The sequence below is a fragment of the Xyrauchen texanus genome, chromosome 31 (assembly GCF_025860055.1).
Source record: "Xyrauchen texanus isolate HMW12.3.18 chromosome 31, RBS_HiC_50CHRs, whole genome shotgun sequence".
NCBI classification, from domain to species: domain Eukaryota; kingdom Metazoa; phylum Chordata; class Actinopteri; order Cypriniformes; family Catostomidae; genus Xyrauchen; species Xyrauchen texanus.
The window spans coordinates 2,829,493-2,847,696 of record NC_068306.1 but is presented as its reverse complement, the minus strand read 5'-3'; the positions used below and the strand labels follow the sequence as shown (position 1 = coordinate 2,847,696).

The 18,204-nt window shown below is 45.5% G+C and overlaps 1 protein-coding gene across 1 annotated transcript in view; it reads left to right on the top strand.

Moving 5' to 3' along the window:
- The window catches only part of LOC127625520 (zinc finger protein 91-like), a 78,932-nt gene that overhangs the window by 4,427 nt on the left and 56,301 nt on the right, over positions 1–18,204 (top strand). The window contains exons 3-4 of the mRNA XM_052100837.1: positions 13,260–13,307; positions 13,439–14,159. Coding sequence (XP_051956797.1) covers positions 13,260–13,307; positions 13,439–14,159 — 769 coding nt within the window. The remainder of the gene's footprint in view (positions 1–13,259; positions 13,308–13,438; positions 14,160–18,204) is intronic.

Genomic DNA, 18,204 nt, shown 5'->3' with positions numbered 1-18,204 from the left:
CAAATGAGAAGCCTTACAAGTGTTCATTTTGTGAAAAGAGTTTTACACGCCTGTTCTATTTGAAAGAGCATCAGAAAACACATACTGGTGTGGCGGCTCATATGTGCTTTGAATGTGGGAAGACCTTTATTATTTCCGGCAACTTGAAACAGCACCAAAGAATTCATACCGGAGAGAAACCATACAAGTGCTCACACTGTGGAAAGAGTTTCACTCGGTCAGGAAACCTGAAAACACATGAGAGAATTCATACTGGAGAGAAACCATACCAATGCTCTTCATGTGGAAAAGGTTTCAGCCAATCAGGTCCTCTACAGAAACATCTGAAAAATAATTGCCCAAATAGTCACAGTGAGCAAACATCATCTTAAAGGAAAATCAACTTTAAAAATCATCTTAATGGAAACAAATCTTATATTTTATGTACATTTTTTTGTTGTCTTAGCTGTTGAACTGAGAAATAATAAACATTTGTTTCCATTAAAATAATACTTTAGCATACATACATATACTGTAAATAGTTGTCCACTCTTCTTGATTAATAGCCTCCAAGAACTATCCGTTCTTTGGTTTCACTGCATGTTCAGATGTAATAAGCTTAAAGGTGTGTCTCTACTTCCCAATGATGAAATACTTAAATATGAAATTATCACACTATATCGTGATTGGACATGACTGGTGCAACAGGGATTCCTGTTGGCTGGCAATCTCTCTGGGAGTGAGTTAGAGCTGCTCAGTCTGTTTGTAATGCCAACAGTGAGTAATAGCTATTGGGAGCTCCAAAAATATAATGTATCCTTATTAGAGTAATTTTGTCAATAAAATGTGTGTAATACTACTGTCATTGCTGATACAGTGCATCCGGAAAGTATTCACAGCGCTTCACTTTTTCCACATTTGGTTTGTTTGTTTTGTCTAAAATGGATTCAGTTAAATATTTTCCTCAAAATTCTACAAACAATACCCCATAATGACAACGTGAAAGAAGTTTGTTTGAAATCTTTGCAAATTTATTAAAAATACAAAATGAAAAAAAAAAAAATCATGTGTACGTAAGTATTCTCAGCCTTTGCCATGACACTCAAAATTGAGCTCCAGTGCATCCTGTTTCCACTGATCATCCTTGAGATGTTTCTACAACTTGATTGGTGTCCACCTGTGGTAAATTCAGTTGATTGGACATGATTTGGAAAGGTACACACCTGTCTATATAAGGTCCCACAGTTAACAGTGCATGAAGTCCAAGGAATTGTCTGTAGATCTGCGAAACAGGATTGTATTGAGGCACAGATCTGGGGAAGGGTATAGAAACATTTCTGCAGCATTGAAGGTCCCAGTGAGCACAGTGGCCTCCATCATCCGGAAATGGAAGAAGTTTGGAACCACCAGGACTCTTCCTAGAGCTAGTGGCCCGGCCAAACTGAACGATCGGGGGAGAAGGGCCTTAGTCAGGGAGGTGACCAAGAACCCGATGGTCACTCTGAGTGAGCTCCAGCATTTCTCTGTGGAGAGAGGAGAACCATCCAGAAGAACAACCATCTCTGCAGCACTCCACCAATCAGGCCTGTATGGTAGTGGCAAGACAGAAGCCACTCCTCAGTAAAAGGCACATGACAGCCCATCTGGATTTTGCCAAAAGGCACCTGAAGGACTCTCAGACCATGAGAAACAAAATTCTCTGGTCTGATGAAACAAAGATTGAACTCTTTGGCCTGAATGCCAAGCGTCATGTCTGGAGGAAACCAGGCACCGCTCATCACCTGACCAATACCATCCCTACAGTGAAGCATGGTGGTGGCAGCATCATGCTGTGGGGATTTTTTTCAGCAGCAGGGACTGGGAGACTAGTCAGGATCGAGGGAAAGATGAATGCAACAATGTACAGAGACATCCTTGATGAAAACCTGCTCCAGAGCGCTCTGGACCTCAGACTGGGGCAAAGGTTCATCTTCCAACAGGACAACGACCCTAAGCACACAGCCAAGATAACAAAGGAGTGGCTACGGGACAACTCTGGGAATGTCCTTGAGTGGCCCAGCCAGAGTCCAGACTTGAACCCGATTGAACATCTCTGGAGAGATCTGAAAATGGCAGTGCACCAACACTTCCCATCCAACCTGATGGAGCTTGAGAGGTCCTGCAAAGAACAATGGGAGAAACTGCCCAAAAATAGATGTGTCAAGCTTGTAGAATCATACACAAAAAGACTTGAGGCTGTAATTGGTGCCAAAGGGGCTTCAACATTGAGCAAAGGCTGTGAATACTTATGTAAATTTTTTTATTTTTAATAAATTTGCAAAGATTTCAATCAAACTTCTTTCACGTTGTCATTATGGGGTATTGTTTGTAGAATTTTTAGGAAAACAGCTAATTTAATCAATTTTGGAATAAGGCTGTAACATAACAAACTGTGAAAAAAGTGAAGCACTGTGAATACTTTCCGGATGCACTGTATATGTGTTGTATCATGCATTGTGTATGGATTCGGTTTTACTGGCTGGTTAAGAGTTTGAAAACCATGCCTTTCATTTAAGGCCCGCAGAGCATGCTTTTGTGAATATATCAACTCACCCTGTGTTGTGGTGTTTTTCTCAGTAAATAAACTGATGGAGACAGATTGATTGGAGAATGAGTTGTATTGACACATGCAACGGAAAAAGTCAAAAGACCAGTTACACAGACATGTTCTGAATCCACAACTATAATAAGAACTAAACTGTAATCTTACTATAAATGCGTTCTGTCTAGTGCATTCCACTTCCTGCTTTGTTACCTGTCACCGTTGACCCCATCTGCTTTAAGCAGTTGAGTTCTGCAAATCTATCGCTCCTCAACAGCTATACTGAGCCTAGATAAACCAGCTGTAAAGGTGCCAAAAGTAACTGGTGAAAGCACAAACTCATGGCAAAGGGAGCTTGACCAAAAGGTGCTCTAGACACAAGGGCATCTCTGGGGGAATGCAATTAAAGGTGAAGTATGTAATTTCTGTAGTACTAGCGGCACCAAACAGAATTACAACCTTTGCCAACACCCCATAGACCAGAGGTGGACAAATTTTGTCCTGTGAAGGGCAAAATATCAAACTTGATTGAGTACCTTGGGCCGTAAGTAAAATTAGCATTATATCAAACTGTGTATTAAAATATAAATGTTGCCCTGCTTCCCCTCCTTTATGATTCCATGCTATATATAAAAACTCAGCAAAAAAATAAACATTTCCTTTTCCGGACACTGTACTTTAAAGATAATTTTGTAAAAATCCAAATACAGTCAGGTCCATAAATATTGGGACATCGACACAATTCTAATCTTTTTGGCTCTATACACCACCACAATGGATTTGAAATGAAACGAACAAGATGTGCTTTAACTACAGACTTTCAGCTTTAATTTGAGGGTATTTACATCCAAATCAGGTGAACGGTGTAGGAATTACAACAGTTTGTATTTGTGCCTCCCACTATTTAAGGGACCAAAAGTAATGGAACAATTGGCTGCTCAGCTGTTCCATGGCCAGGTGTGTGTTATTCCCTCATTATCCCATTTACAAGGAGCAGATAAAACGTCCAGAGTTCATTTCAAGTGAGCTATTTGCTGTCAACTCTCAATATGAGATCCAATGAGCTGTCACTATCAGCGAAGCAAACCATCATTAGGCTGAAAAATCAAAACAAACCCATCAGAGAGATAGCAAAATCATTAGGTGTGGCCAGATCAACTGTTTGGAACATTCTTAAAAAGAAAGAACGCACCGGTGAGCTCAGCAACACCCAAAGACCCCGAAGACCACGGAAAACAACTGTGGTGGATGACCGAACAATTCTTTCCCTGGTGAAGAAAACACCCTTCACAACAGTTGGCCAGATCAAGAACACTCTCCAGGAGGTAGGTGTATGTGTGTCAAAGTCAACAATCAAGAGAAGACTTCACCAGAGTGAATACAGAGGGTTCACCACAAGATGTAAACCATTGGTGAGCCTCAAAAACAGGAAGGCCAGATTAAAATTTGCCAAACAACATCTAAAAAGGAGATAAAGGGCTCTTACTCCCCTGTCGCTGCCGGTCACAGTGCAGCTCCTATCTACTTGAACTGAGAAAGCTTGAAATCTCAAAAACGGTTGGTCAAGATTATGATCAAAGAACATATGTCAAATCAGCAATAAAATCTGACAATACTGGTATCATAAATTGTGATTCTTTACCTCATTTAATGATAAAAAAACTAATTTTCCCAACTTGTATAGCTAATGCACATTCGCGTTAGCGAGTTGATTGATAGGTGATGTGTCAAAAAGGTGATTGGCTCTTTTAACTGTAAGGTGGAACTTCCTTTCCACATCCGTTCAACGTTGGGCTCTCAGAGCTCCTTGGTTCAGCATTCCAATTTCTCCCATTTGAATAGAAAAATGGCCCATCTCTGCTAAATAGTCTCTGGCAGGGTGACATCAAATTTGTCCCTGTTATGTTAAAAAGTAAAAAGATGTGATCAATAATATTTATGTTTATATGTGCATAATATTGCTTAAATGTAGATTTAAGTGAATGTGTATTTATATGATGGGTTAAACTTACCTTTTTGTAGGAGGTTGATCTGCTGATACTTATCTAATACGTACCATACAATGGTTTGACCCCAGTGGGCAGAGCCACCGCTTTATAAGCATGACTCTCTCTCTCACATCTCTCACCAACTCCGATGTCTCCGAGAGTCGATCCAGTTGCAGAGATCACCAGAGTAGACTTTGAGCCTGCGTTTGGAGCTTTCCACCCCAGGGGCCCATCGCAATATAGGGACGCCAGCGAAAAGCCCTCAGGGGAGATTCCATCCATCTATAGATCCCATTCAGGTGACTGAGCAGCTGGTTGAGCCACGTCAGGAGCCCCGGATGCCAGCATATCAAGAGGGGGTGGATATAGAGAACTATCTTTACCATTCTGAACATTTGACCTGGATATGGCTAGAGGAGGAATGGGCATGTCGATTAGTGCCATTACTCACCAGAAAGGTGCTGGAAGTGTACATTGCAACAGATGAGGACAAGGTCTTCATCTGTGATGACCTGAAAGAGGCGCTGTTGGAGAAATTCAATATTTCCGTGGAGACCTACCGTCAACGCTTCAGACAGACATCGACAACCCCGGGAGAGACACCCACTGAGACCTACCATCGTCATGACTATCAGGGCTGAAATGTATGTTGTGGAAAATGCTGTTCTGTATGTTCTGTCTGATGTGATAAAAGTCTTTAACAGACCTTTGATCAGGATAGCTAGCACATCAGAAAACATACCACAGAATTAGTTCCCACTTTTACTGGCCATCAATATACACAGATGTGCTTACATACTGCTCCACCTGCCCTGTCTGTCAAAAACATGTGCAGTACAAAGGTTGGCCCGAGCTCCGCTGTGTCCTTTTCCCATGATCTCTTCATTTGAAAGGATTGCTATAGATATAGTGGGACTGCTGGAGAGAAGCAGTACCTGCAACCAATACATTCTAGTTATCTGTGACTATGCGACCCGGTACCCTGAAGCCTTCTCTCTATGCACCATCACTACTGCCAAGGTAATCAGTGCACGTGTTCAGCTCTTTTCCAGAATCGGCATCCCAGACAAGATCATTACCGACTAGGGCACCAACTTCACATCCCGACTCATGAAGCTACTCCACAGACAGCTTGGTAACACTCCCATTCAAACCAGTCCATATCACCCGCAGACTGACGGACTTGTAGAAAGGTTCAAACAAACTCTCAAAACATGTTAAGGAAGTTGGTCAATGACACAAGTAAGGACTGGGATAAATGGTTGCCGTTTCTGCTATTTGCATACAGAGTTTCTACAGGGTTTTCACTTTTGAGTTGGTGTATGGTTGGTCTGTTCAGGGCCAACTAGGCCTGTTAAAGAAGAGCTGGGATGTGCCAATATTCATGTGCTGCAGATGAGAGACCATCTGGAGATGTACCGAGAACAGGCCTGAGAACCTTGAGACAGCCCAAAAAGCCCAGAAGTTGTGGTATGACCAGCATGCCTGACAAGTTTTTGGGAAAGTGGCAAGGACTCTTTCCATTCTCAGGAAAATGGGTCCAGTCACATATGAGGTTCACCATCCAGACAAAGGAAAGGTGAGCCACGTCTACCACACCAACCTAATCAAGTAGTGGCGAGAGACAATGCCTGAGGGGAAGAAGTCTTGGGTGGTCCCAGAAGATGAGGAAGATGATGACAGAGTGGATGACGAGTCTGTGAGACATCCTCAGTCTATGTTGAGTCTGGACCACCTGGAGAGGGTCCAAAGGTAGAAGCTGGCAGAGATCTTTGCTGATTACCCTGAACTTTTCAGACCCGAGCCCGGAAGAACCAATTTGTTGAAGCACACATCCACCTGACAGATCCTACTCCTATTCGGCAGAGGCCATACTGTGTACCAGAAAGCCTTGTAGCCCATCTGAAAATTATATTAATTTGGTGAGACATGGGAGTAATTGAACCATCAACTAGCGCATGGAGTGGTCCGATTGTTCTGGTCCCAAAGAAAGATGAATCACTAAGGCTCTGTCTGGACATCAGAAAGCTTAATGCTGTCTCTTCATTTGATGCTTACCCAATGGCCAGAATCGACAAGCTAGTTGAGAGGATTGGAAGGGCAAGGTACATCACCACATTGGCCCTATGTAAGGGGTAATGGCAGGTTCTGCTGGGGAAGAAGTCCAAAGAATGCACTTCCTTCTGGACCACGATAGGCCTATTCCAGTTCACGACAATGATGTTTGGGTTACATGGGCACCAGTGACATTCCAGCGGCTCATGGATCATGTTCTCAGAAACTACAAGGACTAATGTTACATTCTTACCTGGATGATGTTGTCACCTATAGTGACACCTGGGACAATCACCTTCAAAATTTGCAGCAACGCAACTCAACTCGGCTGAGTCCGGCCTGACCCTGAATGTGTCTAAATGTGAGTGGGCGAGGCAAGAGACCCACTCACATTTATCTGGGGTTCCAGCTTGGAAACGGCGAGGTGAGACCCCAAATTGACAAGGTTGAAGCTTTACGCAACTGTCCCCGACCCCGCACCAAGAAGGAGGTACTCTCTATCCTAGGGCTAGTTGGATGGTACAGCCATTTCATACCTCAGGTCTCCATCACAGCGGTACCCCTGACTAACCTGACCACCAAAGCGGTCAAGAATCCAGTGACCTGGATGGAGGACTACCTTCAGACAGCTAAAACATCATCTGTGCACATATCCAGTCCTGAGGAGCCCTGACTTCACTAAAAGATTCTTGTTTCAGGTGGATGCCTCCACCAAGGGGATCAGAGCAGTGCTGGCTCAAGGGGACGTTGGCCAAGAGCAACCCATTCTTTACCTTAGACGCAAGTTTCTGCCCAGTGAGACCTGTTATTCCACCATCAAAAAGGAGGGCCTAAACATTAACTGGGCACTGGATAGCTTCCAGTACTACCTGTTGGGAAGGGAATTTGACCTTGAGACAGACCACTGAGGACATACCTCCCTACATACCATGAAAGACCATAATGCCCAGGTGACTCGCTGGTACCTTTCCCTGCAGCCATTCCAATTTAAGGTCTGTCACAGAGCTGGGAGGTGCAATGTCACAGCAGACTTTCTGTCCCGATTGCCAAGCTTCGTTAATTCAGGAGAGGAGGGAGGTAATGTGACAGAGGTCTCTGAGACCGGCCGTGACAGCACTAACAATCCTGGCCCCATTTAGTTATCTACACATCATCTCCTCTAACACTTACAGTTGTTTAGCCTTTCCCTCGGGTGCACACATGGGATTGCGCTAACGCTCTATTTTCATACACTCATACACGGCCATTATACATCGCTTTTCCCTACTAGTTTGCCATCCCAATAACCCCATGCACACACCAGATAAGTGAATCACACCATCTTTATTTACTCATCTGTATATTTGTCTTTACGCTGTGGATTGTCCATCTTGTAGTATCTTCCGGGTTCAGCCTGCCGAGGGTACGTCAAGCATGTGGGGCTAAAAGTAGGCAGAGGTTCGCAAGTCCTTAAATTGAGGATTTCCCATGCTGTGATCCCTCTAGTGGCTGGACGGGAAAAATGTTATTTGTCGGGGGTGGGTGAGGGGACTCCTTTTACTTAATATATAGAACTATGGAAAATGTGATTAATAATGTGTGTTCATATCATGTGCATAATATATGCTTAAATGTAGATGTGAATGTGTATGTATATGATGGGGTAAACTTACCTTTTTGTAAAAGGTTGATCTGCTGATACTTACCTAATACTTACCATACAATGGTTTGTCCACAGTGGGTGGAGCCTCTGCTTTATAAGCATGGCTCTCTTACATATTAGGAGGAGTAAGATGTGTAAGAGTGGTGCCATTTTCCAAGTAGTGTGTTTGTGATCCTTTGTGTAAAAGGAAATCAAGCCAAGAGCTGTTTATATATTTCTGTGAATATTTTTGTGCACTTTTGAGGACTGATTGGGAACTGTAAATAAACAACCTTGCACCGACGTGCTATTGTGGCTTAGCCATCATTCTTGTTTAGAGATTTTTCACTAATGCACCTCATCACACACATGCACATATGTAACCAGTCCTACTCGACCCGCTCCAAACAGGATTCAAATTGGCGTATCTGGCATGGGAGGCGGGCATGCTAACAAGGAGGCTAAAGGCTACAGTCCCTAGTGTCAGCACTAGTGCACCGCTTGAGGCCAGTGGAGTGAGGTTTACACACTGCACAGCTACCTACCAGCTGGCTACCGTTACACATACACACACTCAAGTCAAGTCAAGTCAAGTGGTTTTTATTGTCGTTTCAACCATATACAGTTAGTAAAGTACACAGCAAAACGAGACAACGTTCCTCCAGGACCATGGTGCTACATAAAAAACAACAAAGGACCAACATAGGACCACATGAGACTACACAACGAAATAAAATACCTATATAAACTACCTATATATACCTATATAAAGTGCACGTGCAAACATGTGCAAAAAGTACAGGACAGTACAACAAATTACTGACAATGAACAGGACAATAGACAGTGCAGCACCGACCAGTACTCAGTAGTGCAAAAAGATGACAGTTTCTAAAATGTAAACATAACATACTATGAGATAGTGTTCTATGCACATAGCAGTTATTGAGGTAGCAGACAGTTATAAAGCAACAGTTATTAAAGTGCAACTCAGGACACGTGTGTGTCAAACCAGTCTCTGAGTATTGAGAAGTCTGATGGCTTGGGGAAGAAGCTGTTACACAGTCTGGCCGTGAGGGCCCGAATGCTTCGGTACCTCTTGCCAGACGGGAGGAGGGTAAAGAGTTTGTGTGAGGGGTGTGTGGGGTCGTCCACAATGCTGGTTGCTTTATGGATACAGTGTTTTTTGTAAATGTCTTTGATGGAGGGAAGAGAGACCCCAATGATCTTCTCAGCTGTCCTCACTATCCTCTGCAGGGCTTTATGGTCCGAAACGGTACAAGTCCCAAACCAGGCAGTGATGCAGCTGCTCAGGATGCTCTCAATAGTCCCTCTATAGAATGTAGTGAGGATGGGGGTTGGGAGATGTGCTTTCCTCAGCCTTCGAAGAAAGTAGAGACGCTGCTGGGCTTTCTTGGTGATTGAGCTGGTGTTGAGGGACCAGGTGAGGTTCTCCGCCAGGTGAACACCAAGAAATTTGGTGCTCTTGACGATCTCCACAGAGGAGCCGTCGATGTTCAGCGGAGTGTGTTCACCTTGTGCTCTCCTAAAGTCAACAACCATCTCTTTTGTTTTGTCGACATTCAGGGACAGGTTGTTGGCTCTACACCAGTTCGTCAGCCGCTGCACCTCCTCTCTGTATGCTGACTCGTTGTTCTTGATGATGAGACCCACCACGGTCGTGTCATCGGCGAACTTGATGATGTGATTCGAGCTGTGCATTGCTGCACAGTCGTGAGTCAGCAGAGTGAACAGCAGTGGACTGAGCACACAGCCCTGGGGGCCCCAGTGCTCAGTGTGGTGGTGGTGGAGATGCTGTTCCCGATCCGGACTGACTGAGGTCTCCCAGTCAGGAAGTCCAGGATCCAGTTGCAGAGGGAGGTGTCCAGGCCCAGCAGGTTCAGCTTTCCAATCAGGTGCTGGGGAATGATTGTGTTGAATGCTGAGCTGAAATCTATGAACAGCATTCGAACGTATGAGTCCTTATTGTCTAGGTGGGTGAGGGCCAGATGGAGGGTTGTGGTGATGGCATCGTCCGTTGAACGGTTTGAACGATACGCAAACTGCAGTGGGTCTAGTGAGGGGGCAGCTGGGTCTTAATCTGCCTCATGACGAGCCTCTCGAAGCACTTCATGATGATGGGTGTAAGTGCGACGGGACGGTAGTCGTTGAGGCAGGACACTGAAGACTTCTTTGGCATGGGGATGATGGTGGTGGCCTTGAAGCACGTTGTAACGACGGCGCTGCTCAGAGAGATGTTGAAGATGTCGGTAAGAACATCTGCTAGCTGGTCTGCACATCCTCTGAGCACTCTGCCAGGAATGTTGTCTGGTCCAGCAGCCTTCCGTGGGTTGACTCTACGTAGAGTTTTCCTCACATCTGCCGTGGTAAGACAGAGCACCTGGTCGTTGGGAGGAGGGGTGGACTTCCTCGCCATCACGTCGTTCTGCACTTCAAACCGAGCGTAGAAGTCGTTCAGCGCATCTGGAATGGAGGCATCTTTGTCACAGGCAACTGATGTTGTCCTGTAGTTGGTGATGGCCTGGATGCCCTGCCACATGCGCCGCGTGTCACCGCTGTCCTGGAAGTGACTGTGGATTCTCTGGGCGTGCGCGCTTTGCCTCTCTGATTGCCCGTGACAGTTTGGCCCTAGCTGTTCTTAGGGCTGCCTTATCGCCTCGCTCTGAAGGCGAGTCTCGGACCTCAGCAGCGCGCGACCTCCGCAGTCATCCACGGCTTCTGGTTGGAGCGTGTGGTGATGGTCTTGAGAAAGTGACATCATCAATGCACTTGCTGATGTAGCTGGTCACTGATGCTGTGTATTCCTCCAAGTTGGTAGAATCGCCATATGTTGCAGCCTCCCTGAACATGTGCCAGTCAGTACACTCAAAACAGTCCTGAAGAGCAGAGATGGCTCCTGCTGGCCAGGTTTTCACCTGCTTCTGAAGCGGTTTTGTGCGCCTGACTAGCGGTCTGTATGCTGGGATTAACATAACAGAGATGTGGTCTGAGTAGCCGAGGTGGGGGCGGGCTCCACCTGCACGCCTGGGATGTTTGTGTAAACAAGATCAAGCTGCTCAGCCTCTCGCTGCAAAGTCCACATACTGATGGAATTTAGGGAGCACTGTCTTGAGATTTGCATGGTTGAAATCTCCGGCGACAATAAACAGTCCGTCGGGGTGAGCGCTCTGCAGTTCGCTCATAGCCCCATACAGTTCACAGAGCTTCCTTAGCGCTAGCTGGGGGAATGTAAACTCCGGTTATGCAAACAGTGGTGAATTCCCGTGGTAGATAAAAAGGTCTGCATCTAACAGTCACAAGCTCCAACAGCGATGAACAGTAACTAGAGACTAGCATAGAGTTCTTGCACCATTCGTGTTGATGTAAACACACAAGCCACCACCACGAAGTCTTACCGCAGAGAGCTGTATTTCTGTCGGCACTAAACGAGGCGAGCCCGCCTAGCTGAATGGCGGCATCCGAACTCTGTCGCTGAGCCACGCCTCCGTGAAAACAAAGACGCAGCAGTCTCTAAACTCACGCTGCGTAGCCTGCTGGAGTCGGATATAGTCCAGTTTATTGTCCAGGGAGCAAACATTTGAGAGCAGGATAGACGGTAGAGCCGGCCGGCTAGGGTTTGTTTTTAGCCTAGCATGGACCCCGCCCTCTTTCCGTGCTTCCGCTTTCGCGCACACCGCTACGACGCCCTCTCCCCGCCACCGGCATCAGGCGACGCCGAGGGCTGGAGGCCTGGTCTCCGCAGCAAGCCGAGTACGCCGTAGCGCCTCCTGCAGGTCATCATGCAGCTTGGTTTTTGCATGAGTCTTATATTTGAGTAGTGTCTGGCGATGGTAGACACGAACACTGGTTGCTCCGATGTCCATGTGTTGCAAAAGTCGGGCTTTTTTAACAAAAATAGCACCATTGTGGATCCGGAGTGGCCGCTGCGTGCTACCGCGCCGCCATCTTGGATCGATCGACTCCCACACACACTCTCATATACACACACACACACACACACACACACACACACACACACACACACACATGTTGGTCTACCTATCATTATGAGGACTTTCCATAGACATAATGATTTTTATACTGTACAAACTATAGATTCTATTCCCTAAACCTAACCCTCACAAAAAACTTTCTGCATTTTTACATTTTCAATAAAACATTGTTTATTATGATTTTTAAGCTATTTAAATTATGGGGACACTAGAAATGTCCTCATAAACTACATTTATAGCATAATATCCTTGTAATTACCAGTTTGTCACCTAAAAAATTGTCCGCGTAAACCACGTAAACATGCCCACACACACAAACACACATACACACTCCAGTCCAGTAGTTGGCGCGAAAGCGTCATACATTGTTTTGCAAACCGCCATTAAACACGAGCAGAAGAAAGAGGAACTCACAGTTTAAGCGCTCAGTTGGTTCGTGTTTAATGTGTTTTGTTTTGTTTTTTTGGTAATTTATATTTGTTTTTATGTTTTTCCTGTTCATGTTGAGTTTTAATGATCGCAAACGAATCTTATTATCGTCTTATGTGGCGGTTTTGTGATGGACGCTTTAAAATATTCAGTTTCAGGAGAAACAAGCAGAAATATCTGAATATCATTATTAATTTCTGATAAATGAGCTCGTTAAATCAAGATGCAGATTTTAAAAGAGTTCAATGATGGCAATTATATGTCGAATAAAGCTCGTTATGGGTTAAAATCCGATAATATTCTGTCAGGAAAATCAAACCAAACACAAAGCACACAATTATATACACCAAAACACAAAGCTATTTTGTTTAACAGATCTGTTCTTGTGTGAGTAATTATAATAATGTTTTAGAGTGTCATGAATGTCAGTCCATTATAATGAGGATGTTTTTGTGTTCAGATGTTCATCATGAGAGAGCAGGTGGATGTGATCTGCTGTAAATCAGTAGGAACTGATCTGTCCATGCTGGATATTGATGATTTCATCACAGAAATCTCTCAGCTGAAGAACGAGGTGACGTCACTGGAGAAAGAGGTGACGTCACTGAACGCAAAGCTGAAGGAGAGAGATGACAGGTTACAGGTTAAACATTTATTTAATCCTGCACCTGTTTTGAGCGAGTTAAATTTGAGATTGTAAGTTTCAAATGATGTGATTTGACTGTGACTCTGTGATGATGAACGGTACAGATGTGATTGTGTTGTGTTTGTCAGGAGCTGGAAAAGGTTTCCTGTCAATCTTCAGTGTGTGTGACTGATGGGACCTCCACAGAATGTCAGGATTCAGTGTGGAGCGGCAGAGATCAGTCCACACCACAGCGGCTGCTGGACAAACTCTCTGAACAGAGATCCAGAGACACACAGGACTCACAGCTCACTTTACTCTGTTCTACTGATGCTCAGGAGAGTGTGTGTGACAGTAATCAGGGTGATCAAACCTCCACAGAGTCTCTGACTTCTGTCTGTAACGCTGGAGAACAGCAGATGCTGCAGACACCAGTGAAGATTGAAGTGAAGCAGGAGATAAAAGAAGAAAACATAGCAGAGGAAGAACAGAGTGATGAAGATGATGATGAGGCCTCAACAGATAAAGAACAGAGTGATGAAATTCATGATGAACAGCAGATGTTGCAGACATCAGTGAAGATTGAAGTGAAGCTGGTGGAGATAAAAGAAGAAAACACAGCAGAGGAAGAACAGAGTTATGATGATGAAGATGATGATGAGGCATCAACAGAGAAAGAACAGAGTGATGAAGAAGATGAAGATGAACAGAAGATGCTGCAGACACCAGTAAAGATTGAAGTGAAGCTGGTGGAGATAAAAGAAGAAAACACAACAGAGGAACATCAGAGTGATGATGATGATGATGATGATGAGGCATCAACAGAGAAAGAACAGAGTGATGAAGATGATGAGGATTTTATTCCTTCAGGTATTTTTCTTTCTTTAATGTTGTTTTATAGTTTAAGACTATCGAATGTTATGTCAGAATCTGTTACAACAAATGCGGTTTAATAACTCAAAAAGTCACTGTAAGGGGGTTACAATGGGCAAGGAGGAGGCGAGAACCGGCTTGTCAATATAAATAATAATTTAATGGAAATTAAATCAAAAGCACAAACATAAACTCACACATGACGGACATGCCCGTAATTCTCTCTCTCTCAAACCGTTGTCACCGTCTGCCTTTATCCCTCGCGCGCCCCATCAGGCCGATTGGGGACCGGGCGTGCGACATTCTAGCCCGTTCCCGCCCCCCTCCGTTCCACACTCCTTCCGGCGTTACCTCAGGCCGGGGTGCCACCGGCATGACCTACACCCCCCCTCTTTCCCTGGGGAGGGGCGTGCTTTGCGCCCCATCAGGTCATCCCTGCCTTACTCGACCTGGGAGGAGACAGGAGGGGAAAAACAACAACAAAAAAAATAGGAGATAGAAAAGGCCAACACGGTGCGATAGAGAGGAGAGAGAGAAAAAGCTCACTCACCGGTTCTCTGATGAACCGTCGAGTGGTCCTCGAACACTCCTCCACACTCTCTTGCGGACGACAGCCGCTCCTCTCCGGGTGAACCGGAGTCAAACCTCCGACCCCCATTGGATAGAATGCCCCTCCGCTTTTCTGGCGGCACCTGGGGACATTCCTCCGCCCCGGCCGCATCCCTACTGCTCCAGGCGATCGGGGAGTTACTCCTCCCCTTGCGGACGGCGGTCTTCACTCGACCCCACTGCGTTTCTGGGGGACGGCAGGGCACTCCTCCGCCCCTGGCAGCGGCTCCATCGCTCCAGGAGGTCGGGGAATCCAGTCCCCACTCGCCCCGCGAACGGCGGCCATTCCCCGCATCCGGGCGGTCGGGCTACTCCGGCAGATGGCAGCGGCGCTCCCCTGGGTGGACGCCAGTGTCGAGGACTCTGCGACGGGTATCCCTCCTCCTTCCCAGTTTTTGGCACCAATGTAAGGGGGTTAAGATGGGCAAGGAGGAGGCGAGAACCGGCTTGTCAATATAAATAATAATTGAATGGAAACTTAAGCCAAAAGCACAAACATAAACACACACATGACGGACATGCCCGTAATTCTCTCTCTCTCTCTCTCTCGAACCGTCGTCACTGGCCGCCTTTATCCCTTGCGCGCCCCATCAGGCGATTGGGGACCGGGCGTGTGACATTCTAGCCTGGTCCTGCCCCCCTCCGCTCCACAGTCCCTTAAAAGTTCCCTGTTATTTTTATTGGCATATTAGAAGTGCTCCTTTAACTTTTAAAAAGGTACATATTTGTATTTTTGGCAATTACTGAAAAATACTGAAATATCAACTATACCATGGAAAAATTGTGTTTTCAGCAATGGAAGAAACAACATTATTGGGGTTTGCTGTATTTCAGTACTTTATCACGTATGTAATGTTTTAGAGGTACATTTTATAAACGTTTGTAAAGTAAGTTGATATGAACAAATGGTCTCTTTTTAAATTAAACACACATTATAATGCCCCATTCACACTGCGGGCGGTATTGTATCTTGGTGACGCACAACTTTGCGATCTATGTTGCCGGTGGGCGTTCCTACTGCTGCCACCACTCTAAGGTTATTGGTGGACTGCACAACTTGCCATAGTAGCATTTGAAATGCTGATTACAGATGATAGTGCCGATAAAACGGACATGATCGGTATAGACTCTTCATATCAAATCATATGATGAATGGTGTTTTTTTCCCCATGATGATTCAGATAGCTTGCTTTTTATTGCTTTGATCTGTGATCTTTCAGTCTTATTGCATTAATAGCCAACATTTAGGAAGGGATCATTTTGACAAACCTAGCACTTTGATTAGTTATATAATAAACATCATCTTATTTTATTGCGCTGTTCAACATGTGCCATACACACTGTTAGAGGGTGCCGCTCGCTCATGCAGCACTGACTGAAGCCGTCAATTCAGACTATATTTTAAAACACAGCCTTTTGAGGTGTTGCAATCGTGCAAGGACAAATGTGATTTCAATATTATTTCAATCCATCATCCAGATGGAATCCATACTGATGTTAAAGTGGTCTAAGTTTAAAGGGTTTTAAACCATTTTGGATGGCTTTCCGTCATCATGTAAGTGCAGCCTCACAAATGTCACATCTGTAACGTCGGTGTGACAAGGTTCTAGTACTCTCAAGGAGGAAGAGGGGGCCAGGTAAACAGATCTCGTAACTCTATTTTTACAATGCTTATTAGCACACCAAAATGCACACACACACTCAAGTTCAGGCACGGCTCTCCCCCTCCGGCAGTCTGGATTGCCTTTTAAATACCTCGCCTTGGAGCCATCCAGCCTGTCACTTACTTCGTATAACCGGGAAGCGGCGAGAGCACGTTAGAGAATTCTCCATGCAACTTGTGACTGTGAGTGGTGGTCTCCACAATTGACCGGGTTGACTCAATCGATGGCTTTTAAGTTCACCTCCGGTCCAAGCTCCTCCCTCTCCGGGACCACCATCGCAAAGTCACGGGAGAGTCATAAGCGATTTCTCCGACTCGTCTTGTGACCTCAAATGGCCCTTGCCACTTGGCGAGTAATTTAGAGCTTGATTCAGGGAGTAATACAACAACTTTTTCCCCCGGTGCAAATTCCCATAACCGAGTACCCCTATTATAAAGCCAACTCCTTTATTAATTGGTCCATGTCAACTCGTTCAAAGGGGACCTCAATCAAGAGAAGCAGGCACAATGCCACTCTTGGGGTTGCCGGCGGATTCACAAGTTGTCATTCGCAGCATGCCGCACATCATCTGCGAACATCCCTGTGAATGCCCAGCCAATAGAAATGGGCCATTAGATGGTTCAGTGTCTTTTCCTGCCCCAAGTGATCTGCCATTGGATTATAATGAGCCGTCTGGAACAACATTTCACAACACTCTTTGGTATTAACAATGAGGTTGTATCTTCCTTTGTGTGAGCATCCTGTGTCACTTGATACAACCGATCCTTCATAATTGAAAAATACGGATATGCGAGTGCAATGTCTGGCTGGAGGCGTTGACCATCAAGCACTTTCACTTGATCAAAGGTGTCCCTAAGAGTCTCTTCTCGCGTCTGCTCCTGAAGGAAATACCCTGCTGGGAGTCCTCTAAGGGAACGAAACTTCCCCCTCCCTTAGATCATTCTTTCACTGAGCTGACGTAGATGGGTTCGACTCCCCACCCAGTAAATTGCAAACCACACCAAGGCACTATGGTACAGGACCATCCACACAAATTTCCCTCATTAAAGCAGTAAATGCCAGCCAATTTATACCCAAGATTAGTGGATGTGTGAGGCTAGGACTAACTGCAGCCTCGACACTATGCATTTGTCCCTGAAATTGAAGGATGATGGTCACTAACGGGTAATCGTGAATATCTCCGTGCACACACCTTACCTTCATCCTCCGGCTTGTATCCAAAGCCTCATATTGAATCAAGCTTTGGTGAATGAAAGTTTGATTACAACCTGAATCACCAAGGCTTGATACGTACCCCCATTTATACTTGCAGGTATTTGGTACACTCTTGCTTGAACGGGGGTGGCCTGTGGTGCATCAGAGACCCGGATCAATGTCTCCACCTCTATTGTGGGGCATCGGTTCTGGAAATACCAGGACCCCAGCAGACCAGCCCAGACTTCACGGCCACACCTGTGACAGTGGATTCACCAGCCTGTGGGGGAGAACGGAGAGGGTTAGGGACAGCCAACGGGATGAATGGCCCACAGGACTTGGAAATTTCTGGGGAACAGGATGAGGATGGGGGAGGGAAGAGAGAAAGTGAGGGGGACTAACTGCTCAAGCACCATGATGTTGATGATGTCAACCTCCTCCTCCTCTGCCAGCAACCCCCACGCAGGTATCGTGGAGCTGTTGTGCTAAAGCAAATGGGCAGTCATCCTTGCACAGCATCAGTGTGTGTAAACGCTGGAGGTGCTGTTCCAGGCTGCGGCCGATCCATTGTAGAA